This window comes from Ictalurus furcatus, chromosome 20 (genome assembly GCF_023375685.1).
Source record: "Ictalurus furcatus strain D&B chromosome 20, Billie_1.0, whole genome shotgun sequence".
NCBI lineage: Eukaryota > Metazoa > Chordata > Actinopteri > Siluriformes > Ictaluridae > Ictalurus > Ictalurus furcatus.
The window spans coordinates 9,776,505-9,789,816 of NC_071274.1; the positions used below are offsets into that span (position 1 = coordinate 9,776,505).

General features: G+C 39.2%; 1 protein-coding gene across 2 annotated transcripts in view; it reads left to right on the forward strand.

Annotated features, from left to right (window-relative positions):
- The window catches only part of LOC128623996 (integrin beta-1), a 67,539-nt gene extending 61,243 nt beyond the window's left edge, over positions 1–6,296 (forward strand). The window contains exon 16 of one of the 2 annotated variants that reach the window (XM_053651247.1): positions 3,463–6,296. In XM_053651247.1, the coding sequence (XP_053507222.1) occupies positions 3,463–3,528 (66 nt within the window). In that variant the 3' untranslated portion in view covers positions 3,529–6,296. Of the gene's footprint in view, positions 2,981–3,462 lie in introns of those variants that run through there. The other variant, XM_053651249.1, reaches the window with a different exon arrangement.
- Positions 6,297–13,312: the final 7,016 nt, after the last annotated feature.

The window sequence follows — 13,312 nt, forward strand, 5'->3', positions numbered from 1 at the left end:
ACATGTTGCTAAATGGGACTACAGATGTTGTCAGGGACATTAAACATCATCATGCCAAACAGAAAAGTCTTTGCAGATAAACTGGTTCAGGTGTGCTGTGCACAAATGAAGATTCATCCACAGAGTAAATCCATATTATGGAAAATGTTTTTAAATCAGGTTTGGAAAGTTTTGCCTTTTCTTCATAGGCCTCAATTGTTTTCATTTGGTTGTATATTGTTATATTGGATTTGCATATTTTCATTTGGTTGATGGCATTTTTATTTTTACATATCCTATATTTTACTTCTATGAGATGATGCACTTTAAAGATCAGTCTAATTTGATGCAACGTTTTGCACATTAGCAGGAATGTAGCACAACATGGAGGTGAAAGCAGTTGTCTGTTTATTTAAATGTGAAAGTGCAATAAAAATATTTTGTCCGTAAAATCAATGAATAATCGTGATCTTAATATTGATCAAAATAATCATGATTATCATTTTGGCCATAATTGTGCAGCCCTAGGTTCCATTCCTGTCAGCCTAGAACAAGAATCTGAGGCTATCATGAGCACAGACTTACCAAAACTGGACAGCTGAAGGCCAGGAAAAAGATCAGGTGAATTTTTTTTCCACCAGATCTTCAACTGTCCAGTTTGGGTGAGCCTCTGCCCATAATAATCTGAGATTCCTGTTATTGGCTGACAGGAGTGGAATCCAGTGTGGCCTTTGCTGTTTTAGCCCATCCACAACAAGATTAGATGTTTTGTGCATGTTGAGATGCTCACCGCAGTTGTAAAGAGTGATTATGAATTATTATATAATTCCTATCACCTTGAACCAATCTGGCCGTTTACCTGTGACCCCCTCAACAACAAGAACTTTCCACCCACAGAACTGTTGCTCAAGGTTTTTTGTTTTTCACACAATTCTATGCAAACTGTTGTATGTGAAAGTCCCAGGAGATCATCAGTATCTGAAATACTCTAATCAGCCCATCTGATACCAACATCCATGCCACTTTTCAAGTCAGAGAGATCACACTTTTTTCCCCTATTCTAATGTTTGATGTGAACATTACCAGAAGCTCTTGACCTGTATCTTCATGATTTTTATTGCATTGTGCTGCTGCCACATGATCGGCTGATTATATCAATTATGAATGTGCAGTTGTATAGGTGTTCCTAATAAAGTGGACAGTGAGTGTATATAATCACTGTTTGTTTTTCACAGCTTCTAATTTACTCTAATTAACCCACCCCCCTTGCAGTTTTTTCACTTTTAATGGCCCTTTCTCTCTTTCTTCTCTCATTCAGCAAGATAATCCCATTTATAGGAGTCCCATTAATAAATTCCACAATCCAAGTTATGGCTGCAAAAGTTGGGCGCTCTAAGCCAAAGTCTGTACTTCTGTTTCTGTCTGTTGGCTTGTTGTTCCTCCTTTTCTGTCTGCTTGTGTGTTTAACATGCTCACTCTAATCACAAACAAATGTTCTTCTGAGCTATAGGATGTAAATGTATTTTAACTTTTTGACCATGATCGTTGCAAAAGATTGACAAATGAGCCTGATGCTTGTCAGGTGTTTTTGACTAAATCATTAGTTTCTGATTGTCAAAGTGTAAGTACTTTAGAGGCATTTATTTTGTCCAAAAATTTTGTTTAAAAGTTTTCTGGTTGTGTGTAACAGTAAGCCTTTTGATTAAATTGTTTTAAAGTATGGACAATGGCAGTGTTGTACTTTAAGTACATGAAAGGAATATAGACATGTTTTGGGGGAAGAGGTCAAGAACACACTGCAATACTGCATACATATACTTACTGTCCACTTTATTAGGAACATCTGCACAATGAAAAACAAATCATGCAGATACAGGTCAAGAGTTTCAGTTTAATGTTCACATCAAACAGTAGAATGAAGGAAAAGTGTGATCTCTGTGACATGGATGTATGTATTAGAAGGGCTGGTCTGAGTTGTTCATAAACTGATGTCCTGGGATTTTCACACACTATTCTGTAGAGTTTACACAGAATGGTGCAAAAAAAGAGGAAAAAAAAGCATCCTGTCAGAAGGTTTGAGCTGATAAGAAGTCTGTTGTAACTCAAATAAGCACTCTTTACAACCACGGTGAGCAGAAAAGCACAGAACAAAATGCACAACACACCAAACCTTGAGGTGGATGGGCTACAACAACAGAAGACATCAGGTTCCACTCCTGTCATCCCAGAACATGAATCTGAGGATATCATGGGCACAAACTCACTGAAACTGGACAGTCGAGGACTGGTTAAAGACCGTGTGATCCCCCCCCGCCCCCGCCCATATGGTACCAACAACAATGCCACAATTATGCTGCTGCTACATGATTAGCTGATAAGATAACTGCATGAATTTGCAGATGTACAGATGTTCTTTATATAATGGATGGTGAGTGTACATTTGCATGTTTGTTTTTTTTTAAAGCCAAGTTGAAGTACACTGTATGACCAAAGTATGTGGACACCTCAACAATTACACCCATTTGTGCTTGTTGAATATCCCATTACAGATTTAGTCCCCCCGTTGCTGTCATTACTAATGTCCACTCTTCTGGGAAGGCTTTCCTCTAGATTTTGGAAAGTGGCTATAGGGATTTGCCCATTCAGCCATAAGAGCATTATTAGTGAGGTCAAGGAGTGATGTTGTGCAAAGAGGCCAGGTGTGCAGTTAGTGTTCCAGTTCATACCAAATATGATCAGGGGTGACTGTGGCTCAGGTGGTAGAGCGGGTTGTCCACTAATCGTAGGGTTGGTGGTTCAATTCCCGGCCCACATGTCTCCACATGCCGAAGTGTCCTTGGGCAAGACACTGAACCCAGTGTTGCTCCCAATGGCAAGCTAGTGCCTTTCATGGCAGTTCTGCAGCCCTTGGTGTATGTGAGAGAATAGGTGAATGAGACAGTGTAAAGGGTTTTGTAGAACTGCTAAGCATTTTAAAAAAAAAAAAAAAAAAAAAAAAACACCATATAAATGCAGACCTGTACAGCAACCTTAGCAAACTATGATTTTATAAACTTTGCTTTTTGCATAGGGGAATTGTCATGATGGGAAGGGAAATCTTAATGCTTCAGCATACAAAGACATTCTAGACAATTGTGTGCTTCCACCTTTGTGGCAACAGATTTGGGAAGGTTCACATATGGGTGTGAAGGTCAGGTGTTTACATATTTTTGGCCATATAGTGTACATCAACTTGTTCTCCTTATTTGTAAGCTTAGACATGTATATTTTATTAAACATACTGCTTGTATAGGATATGGATGATTTTAAGATAGTAAGAAGTCCCTGGCTGTTGCGTGCTTTGAGAAATTTTTTTGTCTTGGGCTTTTCTCCTTCACTTCCACTTATTTAGCATGTTGACCTATGGTGTGCTGTGAAGTGGCCTAATCTCATAATTCTGCAGCAGTAAACATGTTCTGATCCTGTACCTTTTGTTCTTTTCAGGGTGAGAATCCCATTTATAAGAGTGCAGTGACTACCGTGGTTAATCCAAAATACGAGGGAAAATGAGGAACAAATGGTCTATATCAAACACTGTATGCAAATAAATTCAGGAGCAAAGGAGGTGTTTTGTGTTCACTTGTACTTTTTTGTTTTTAACACGCATTTTGTTAGCTGTGCATTCTCCACAACTTGCATTATAATCACTTATTTTGTATTTTTATGTATTGTGTACTGAATGCATTGGGTTTTCTGATTGTTTTAATAATTTTTCTTAGTGTATATGTTGTCACCGGACTGGATTTGGTATTTAACATGCAAGTTCTGTCTTTTGAATAGAGTAATTTTATGCTGTTGTAGCGTTTTCCAGTTCTAATCCCAACTCCTCCTGCATTGCACGTTTTAGTCTTCCTTTGACACTCCATAACTAATTTGTTGAAAATATATATCCAGGAAAGCACAAATGTGCATTTCAGTTCAGCTCTTAGATCAGTTCTGAGAAACACTGCTAATGAATTTCAAACCAAGTCACATTAATGGTTCAATGTCAAACACCTGTTTAGGTCTTATTAGTGAAAATACATTTTAATGAACCCTGTAAGCTTGACAGGTATTATTTATGGTGTTTTGAATAATCAAATATACTTAACTGATTTAAAGAAAAATCTCCAATCACTGGTGTAGCATGTAGCTGGCCACTGGTTTGGAAGTGTGTGGTGCTGTGTTCCTAATTCAGTCATTGTGGACCCCCAATTAGCTTTTTTTCCCCCCTACACTGCTGATGTGTTAGAAGCTGAAATATAACCCCTGGCAAAAATTATGGAATCACCACACTTTGAGGATGCTCACCCAGCTTTTTACTTTGTAGCAAATACATAAATCAAAGATATGACACAAAACAATTTTGTTTTAATAGCTGAACATTCTGGCTTTGTGAAACATGCCTCAAACAAATTAAATGAAATTATTTTAATTAATGGCATTTTTTCCATTGATTTGGGAATTACTCAATTTTAAGGAAAAAATTATGGATCATAAAAAAAAAAATCACAATTCGTACTTTGTTGCTCCTCCTCTGGCTTTTATGATGGCCTGTATTATTTGAGGCATAGACTTCACTAATGAAAAACAATATTCTACATCAAGTTGGTTCCAACTTTCTCGAATAGCAGTTAGCTTTGCAGGATGGAGCCTTGTCATGAACCAATTTTTTATTTTATTTTTTTTAATTTCCACCATACATTTTCAATCGGATTGAGATCTGGACTGTTTGCTGGACATGTCATTGAGTTGATTTGCCGTTCCTGAAGAAAAGCTTAAACACTTTTTGCTTGGTGGCAAGATGCATTATCTGAAAAATGATTTAATCATCGCCTGTTTGCCATCAATGGAATGAGAAAAGTGTCCAAAATTTCAGTGTATACCTGTGCATTGACTGTTGAGGTCTCCCCTGGTCCTTTACCTGACATGCAACCTCATATCATAAATGACTGGGGAAATTGGATTGTTTTCTTCAGGCAATCATCTTGATATGTTTTATTAGAATGGCACCAGACAAAACTTTCAGCATCATCTCCTTGGCCAATACAGATTCATGATTCATCACTGAATATCACTTCCCTCCAATCATCCACACTCCATGATTACTTCTCTTTAAAGCACTCTCTTTAAACTGCATACTAATTAGAATTTTTAAACTTGTGCTGGTATTTGTTTTAGAAATGCAAATTACAAGGCGATTTCATAATCGCTTCCTTAACACTGAGTGATTACATTTTTCCCCCTCTACTTGATCTGGGGGAAAAATCATGCCATTAATTAAAATTATTTCATCTAACGTGTTTGACGTATGTTTTGAAGCCAGAATGTTCAGCTATTAAACAAAAATTGTCATATATGTGCTGGGTGAACATCCTCAAAGTTTGGTGATTCCATAATTTTTGCCAGGGGTTGTACAAGAAAAAGGCTTCTACTCATAATGTGTGTTCTATGTTTCCTGCATGTAGCCCTGGGTATTTTGTTGGAGTCCGTGGTGTTTGTATCTACTTCCAGAACTGTCTGCTTTCTGTGGATATACTATCTGAGATGCACTCAATAGGTTTATATATTCATGTTTTAAAAGGACATTGCCTTGCCAATCGTTCTGAACTTCTGTTCAGATAAGAGGGTTGTAGTTTTGTGGTTCAAAAGAATATCCAGTATCTCAACACTGTATGTGTATGCAAGAAACGTGGAATTGCATTGTGAGTAGATTTGAGTGCAGTGCCACTGTTGCGTCGTGGACAGGATTCCAAACTCTTTGACTATGAAACATTGACCTGAATGTGGGTGCATCTCAGGGACCTAAACAACAGTAGGAATAATTTGAATGTATTAAGAAAGATGTTTAGTAATAAAACAACATAAATCTATGCTGTGTGTAAAATAAGTCTTCAAAACTTTGATGCTCAGGTTTCTAATTTCTCATCATAAAAACCAAATACTTATTGTCTTTTTGTTTAAAACCTAGAGAAGCCTTATTTTCATTATGCCAAGTCTGTTACCAGACGTGGACTTGGATAACTTTTTATTGAACTATAGTTTATTCACTGCTGTCTAAATATCCATCCTCCTCGAGCCTAAGGTTGAAGGACGAGGTGCAATCAATTGTTATGCAACAACTGTTAGATTTGTTCATGAGAATTTATTCTAATCTTTACTGTCTTTTAATACTGTTGAATTTTAAAACCACCTGCCTCACAGACTGCATTTTAAAAGTACCTTTTATTTCTGCATTATGTTCACGCTTATGATACTTTGTTTCACTGGTTATTTATTAAAATAAACAACCAAAACAACTCGTTTGTTGTTTTCCATTATAAACTTAAGCCCCTTTTTGCAAATATTATTTGTGCTATTATCTAAATCTGTTATTTAAAATGCCTTCCTTTCAAAGCATATCACCTTTTTAACGTCATACTTTTTGTCGATGGTGAGGTAGCACTTAATGGTGCTGCAGTCCAGGAAAAGCACACTGGTCACATGAATGTGTTCTTTTGGGAAGAACCTTTAACAAAAAATGGAATCATCTGCACTTGTGAAGTGACTGATTGCTCTGAATCACAACGACCAAAATGAAACTTACTATAAAATGTAAAAAAAAATTAATAATAATAAAAAAGAGCCTTTAAGTAGGTTTTAGTAACACTGTAACAGTGATAACAGTGCACTTCTGTAATCTGCAGTGTCTGAGAAACAATTTGGTATTTTAGCCGATTTTGGAGCTTCAATTCAGGTTTAAAATGACACCTCAAAGTCATAGACTGTGTTTATTATCGATAAATTTAACCAAATACTTATCTCTGTGGGTTCAGACCAGAAATTGAGAGCATATTCATTGCACACATTGAAGGTGCATAGAAGTGCTCTCATTCCATCTTATGGCATCTTATATACATCTACCATAACATTAAAACCATCTGCCTAATATTGTGTAGGTTCCCCTTGTGCCACAAAAACAGCTCTGACCCATCGAGGTATGCAAGACCTCTGAAGTTGTGCTGTGGTATCCAGCACCAAGACATCCTTTAGGTCCTGTAAGTTGTGAGGTGGGGCCTCCATGGAACGGACTTGTTTGTCCAGCACATCACACTGTTGCACAATCAGATTGAGGTCTGGGAAATTTGGAGGCCAAGTCAACACCATAACCTCTTTGTTTCTCAATTCATTGCTGAACAGTTTTTGCGGTGTGGCAGAGCGAATTATCCTGCTGAAAGAGGCCACTGCTATTAGGGAATTCCATTGCCAAGAAGGGGTGTTCTTGGTCTGCAACATTGTTTAGGTAGGTGGTACGTGTCAAAGTAACAGCTCTGCAATAAATACCAGGACCCAATGTTTCCCAGCAAAACACGGACCAGAGCATCACACTGCTGGTTTGCCTTCTTCCCATTGTGCATCCTGGTGCCATCTCTTCCCCAGGTAAGCGACGCACACACACCTGGTCATCCACATGATGTAAAAGAAAACATGATTCACCAAACCAGGCCACCTACTTCCATTGCTCAATGGTACATTTCTGATGCTCACGTGCCCATTGTAGGCGTTTTTGACAGCAGACCGGAGTCCGCATAGGCACTCTGCCCAGTCTGCAGCTACACAGCAAGCTGCAATGCACTGTGTTCAGACACCTTTCTATCATAGCCAGTATGAACTTTTTCATCAACTTGTGCAAACAGGGCTATTTGTGTATAACAGCTGTTTTGCTGCTTCGAAAGTCCCTAATCTACTTGTGTTAGCTTCCCCTTTAACTATATCGCATAGTTTTTCCGATTCTTTGTTGTAACTGGTGCATTTTTATTTGAATTCCATCGGTCCCTGCCCTTGATAACTGCTGTCACCACCATCATTGACTGAAGATGTCAGGTAAGGCATTCCTGCTGAAGCAGCCAGGTCAAATGAATTAATTGCTAGAAGTGTACTGTGCTCACTGTGTATGTATATGTGTGTGTGTGTGTGTGTGTGTGTATATATATATATATATATATATATATATATATATATATATATATATATATATATATATATATATATATATATATATATATATATATAATCTCACAAAAGTGAGTACACCCCTCACATTTGTGTAAATATTTGATTAGATCTTTTCATGTGACAACACTGAAGAAATGACACTTTGCTACAATGTAAAGTAGTAAGTGTACAGCTTGTGTAACAGTGTAAATTTGCTGTCCCCTCAAAATAACACACAGCCATTAATGTCTAAACTGCTGGCAACAAAAGTGAGTACACCCCTAAGTGAAAATGTCCAAATTGGGCCCAAAGTGTCTATTTTTTGTGGTCACCATTATTTTCCAGTACTGCCTTAACCCTCTTGGGCATGGCGTTCACCAGAGCTTCACAGGTTGCCACTGGAGTCCTCTTCATTCCTCTATGACGACATCACGGAGCTGGTGGATGTTAGAGACCTTGTGCTCCTCCACATTCCATTTGAGGATGCCCCACAGATGCTCAATAGGATTTAGTCCATCACCTTCACCCTCAGCTTCTTTAGCAAGGCAGTGGTCGTCTTGGAGGTGTGCTTGGGGTCGTTACCATGCTGGAATACCGCCCTGCGGCCCAGTCTCCGAAGGTAAGGGATTATGCTCTGCTTCAGTATGTCCCAGTACATGTTGGCATTCATGGTTCCCTCAATGAACTGTAGCTCCCCAGTGCCGGCAGCACCATGACACTCTCACCACCATGCTTGACTGTAGGCAAGACACACTTGTCTTTGTACTCCTCACTTGGTTGCCACCACACACGCTTGACACCATCTGAACCAAATAAGTTTATCTTGGTCTCATCAGACCACAGTACATGGTTCCAGTAATCCATGTCCTTAGTCTGCTTGTCTTCAGCAAACAGTTTGTGGGCTTTCTTGTGCATCATCTTTAGAAGATGCTTCCTTCTGGGACGACAGCCATGCAGACCAATTTGATGCAGTGTGCACCGTATGGTCTGAGCACTGACAGGCTGAAACCCCACCCCTTCAACCTCTGCAGCAATGCTGGCAGCACTCATACGTCTATTTCCCAAAGACAACCTCTGGATATGACGCTGAGCACGTGCACTCAACTTCTTTGGTCAACCATGGCGAGGCCTGTTCTGAGAGGAACCTGCCCTGTTAAACCGCTGTATGGTCTTGGTCACCGTGCTGCAGCTCAGTGTCAGGGTCTTGGCAATCTTCTTATAACCTAGGCCATCTTTATGTAGAGCAACAATTCTAGAAATCAGGCAGCTGACAACTTAAAATTGGGAAAAGGAGTGCACCTCGATAGCACCAAGTATCATCATAAAATATGACTAATAAATGAAGGTTCTACTAACACGATTGATATGCTGCACATAAACTCACAAGCCTAGTATGTAGCAGGCACTCCCATCCTCATCAAATGACTCAGCTATTATTCCAAAAGCAACAGCAGGCAAATACTGCACAGTCAATGTACAATTATGGGAAAATTATAATAAGCAGATACATTTAATTTCATTATGTATCAGAGAGGATTTCATAGAAGTCAGCATGGATGCCAGAAAGTATAAAAGTTGAACTTTCTCTTTAAAAGAACCAAGAACCTCTGTCTGACCACTGATGACACTGACATATTTCCATCTGACATTGTTCACAACCTTGGCATTATCTTTGACTCATCACTGAACTTAAGTTCTCATTTTTCATCTGTCACCAAAACTGCCTTCTTTCACCTCTGTAATATCGCTCACCACCATTCTTCACTTAACTTTCGTGCTGCTGAACCCTGATCCATGCTTTCATTACCTCACATTTAGATTACTGCAATTCTCTGTTCATTGGTCTTTCATCATGTTCCCTAAATAAGCTACAGTATGTACAAAAGTCACCAGCCCAGTTAGTGATTCACACTAAAAAAATCTGCCCACATAACCCTGTTTCTGTAACATTTGGACTGGTTTCCCATATCTGCCCACATTCAGTTTAAACTTCTTGTTTTAACATATAAAGCACCACATTGTCTTGCACCTGTCTATCTTTCTGAACTTCTCCATACCTGCCTACCATCTCACTTCTCTGTTCCTCTGGTACTGGTCTTCTCTCTATTCCTTGCATATCCATGTCTTCTATGGGTAACTGTTGTTTTAGTGCTGCTGCTCCAAAGCTCTGGAATGCCTCAATACTTCTGTGAATGTTCGACTCTTTCATTGTTTAAATCTAAACTTAAGACAGACCTATTCACACTACATTAACACACTGCCAGCTCTCAGTAAATTCCCTGTTCTACTCTCTTATATGTCTATGTAGTGTATATACAGTGCTGTGAAAAAGTATTTGCCCCATCATGATTTCTTCTGTTTTTGTGTATATCTCATACTGAATAGTTTTAGTTCTGCAAATGAAAAATTTATTGAAGCAAAAAATTTATCCAACACCTATCACCCATGTGAAAAACTAATTGCCCACTTAAACTTGTGGTTGTGCCACCTTTAGCAACTGCAACCAAACACTTCTGATAACTGTAGATCCGTCTTTCACTTACTTCAAGGAGTAGGATTTACTCCTATGCTTTGGATCATTTGGTCTTGCTGCATAATCCACTTGCATGTGAGTTTCAATTTACAGACATTCTCCTTTAGGACTTTCTGGTAGAGAGCATAATTCATGTTTCCCTCAATTATTCCAAGTTGCCCAGGCCCTGAAGCAGCAAAGAAGCCCCACACCATCACACATCCACCACCATGCTTGACCGTAGGTATGGTGTTCGGTGTTCTTTTTGTGGAATTCTTTGTTTGGTTTCTGCAGCTGTAATGGGACCCCTCTCTTACAAACAGTTCCAATTTCGACTCATAAGTCCACAGAACAGGTTTGAGGATCATCAAGGTGCGTTTTTGCAAAATTCAGATGAGCGTTAATATTCTTCTGGGTTTGCAGTGGCTTTTGCCTGGCCACTCTTCCATGGATGCCATTTTTGCTCAGTGTCTTCCTGATTTTGGAGTCATGAACAGTGACCTTTATTGATGCAAGAGAGACCTGTAGGTCCTTCGATGTTGTCCTTAGCTTTTTTGTGACTTCCTGGATGAGTCGTTGCTGTGCTCTTGGAGGAATTTTGGAAGGTTGGCCACTTCTGGGAAAGTTCACTACAGTGCTGAGTTTTTCCATTTCCATTTGGCTCATTCCAATTTAGTATGAGATACATAGAAACAGTAGATATCAGGATGGGGCAAATACTTTTTCACAGCACTGTATGTGATACAAATATTTACACATGTTAAGAAATTTGCTGGAAATAAAAGCAGTTGAATGTGAGAGGACTTCTTTTTGGCTGAGTATATAGTCACATGAAGGAACGGGCAGACAGAATTTGGACATTTTCACCTAGGGGTGTACTCACTTTTGTTGCCAGTAGTTTAGACATTAATGGGTGTGTGTTGAGTTATTTTGAGGGGACAGCAAATTTACATTGTTATACAAGCTGTACAGTCACTGCACTACATTGTAGAAAAGTGTCATTTCTTCAGTGTTGTCACATGAAAAGATATAATCAAATATTTACAAAAATGTGAGGGGTGTACTCACTTTTGTGAGATTATATATATATCTCAGAGAGAGAGAGAGATTTTGCATTACTTTTTACAGATGCACAAAAAGCACAGAATTCTACAGTTCTACCAATCCCTGGTTGATTAGTATAACCTGTCATTCCCCAGGGACTGGTTCAAATACCACTGGTACAAATATCAGGTTCAATGACATTTTATTGTTGGTGCAACATTCAATTTGACTCTCTGAATTATCTTTTGTTTATTTTATCCATCAGTGCGACACTTGAACTTGTCTACCACTCTAAGGTTTTTTGTAAATAAATTGAAAATAAATCCATCAATGAACGATCACCAGCTCAGCGAACATGATTTGTGAATGCATGTGAATAACCAAATTGATTCATTTTAAAAATCTCATTTGAATATATTTTGATACATTGAACAACAAAAAAAAAAATTTTAACATTTTTAAAACTTTCCTACGGACCCCCTGCAATTACACCACTGACCTCTAGGGGTCCGCTGAAACATTGTGTGGCTTCTGCTTGGTTGGAATGAAAACCTGCACCCACACTGGCCCTTTCCGGATAAGATTGCCCACCCCTGCACTAGATGGTATAGTGCGTCATTTGGGATACAACTTTAGTATTTACGCTCCGAAGCGTGTTTTTGGAACAGAAGGAATGTAATGAGTAAATGTACCGTGCCCAGACCAACTAATCGATAATGAGATTCGTTGACAATGATTTTTGTAAACGATTATTATCAATTTTATTGATTAGTTGTTGCAGCTCTACAACGAAGACCTTCCCTTATATGTGATTGAGGGAGGGAGACCCGAAGCAGGGATCATGGCTCAAGAGCATGGGGACGCTTACTTAGCTTATTTATAGAAAACATTGGATTTGATGGCCCAAGGATTTCCAGCATGTTTGCAGGCTGTGGCTTAGGGATGTCACGAGAACCGATACTTCGGTACCAAGTCGGTACCAACATTCTTAAAACGTGACTGTACTTGTTTTTCGGCAGTAGTGTAGGTACCTTTGGTAATGAAGGTACTGAGGTTGCAATTCTTCTAGAACTGAAGGGGGCAGCAAATAAGCGCAAGTATTTTAGTCAGTCCACAAGTGGTAAAGAAGAAGAAGAACGCCTATGAGCACACGGTAAAAACTACAGAAATGGCGACAAGTTTAGCTCCGCCCCCAGATCTGTGCCTCGATACAATCCTGTCTCGGAGGTCTACAGCCAGTTCCTTGGACTTCATGGCTTGGTTTGTGCTCTGACATGCATTGTTAACTATGGGACCTTTTATAGACAGGTGTGTGCCTTTCCAAATCATGTCCAATCAACTGAATTTACCACAGGTGGACTCCCATCAAGTTGTAGAAACATCTCAAGGATGATCAGTGGAAACAGGATGCACCTGAGCTCAATTTTGAGTGTCATGGAAAAGGTTGTGAATACGATCACATCCTGTTGCTCAGTCGGGGAAAGGCGCTTTGAGCCCTGAGAGATAATGAACCCCAGATATTGTACATATGGTTGGCACCAGTGAAGCTTATCACAAGAGGCCTTGAAACCACAATCAGCTGATTGTGAATGTTGGCCCAGCTGAATGTACCCTTGTGTACAAGTATCTTTCTCTATAGCAGATAAGAGAAGGTCGTCTACATTAGCACCCTTGTGCTGAGAGAGCCTAGGGAGTCTCTGACCGCAGGGGAGTCTAGAAACCCCTGAGGGAGACGCGTCCAGGTGTATTCTTGATTTTGAATGTTAAGGTGAGCAATTGAGCTCT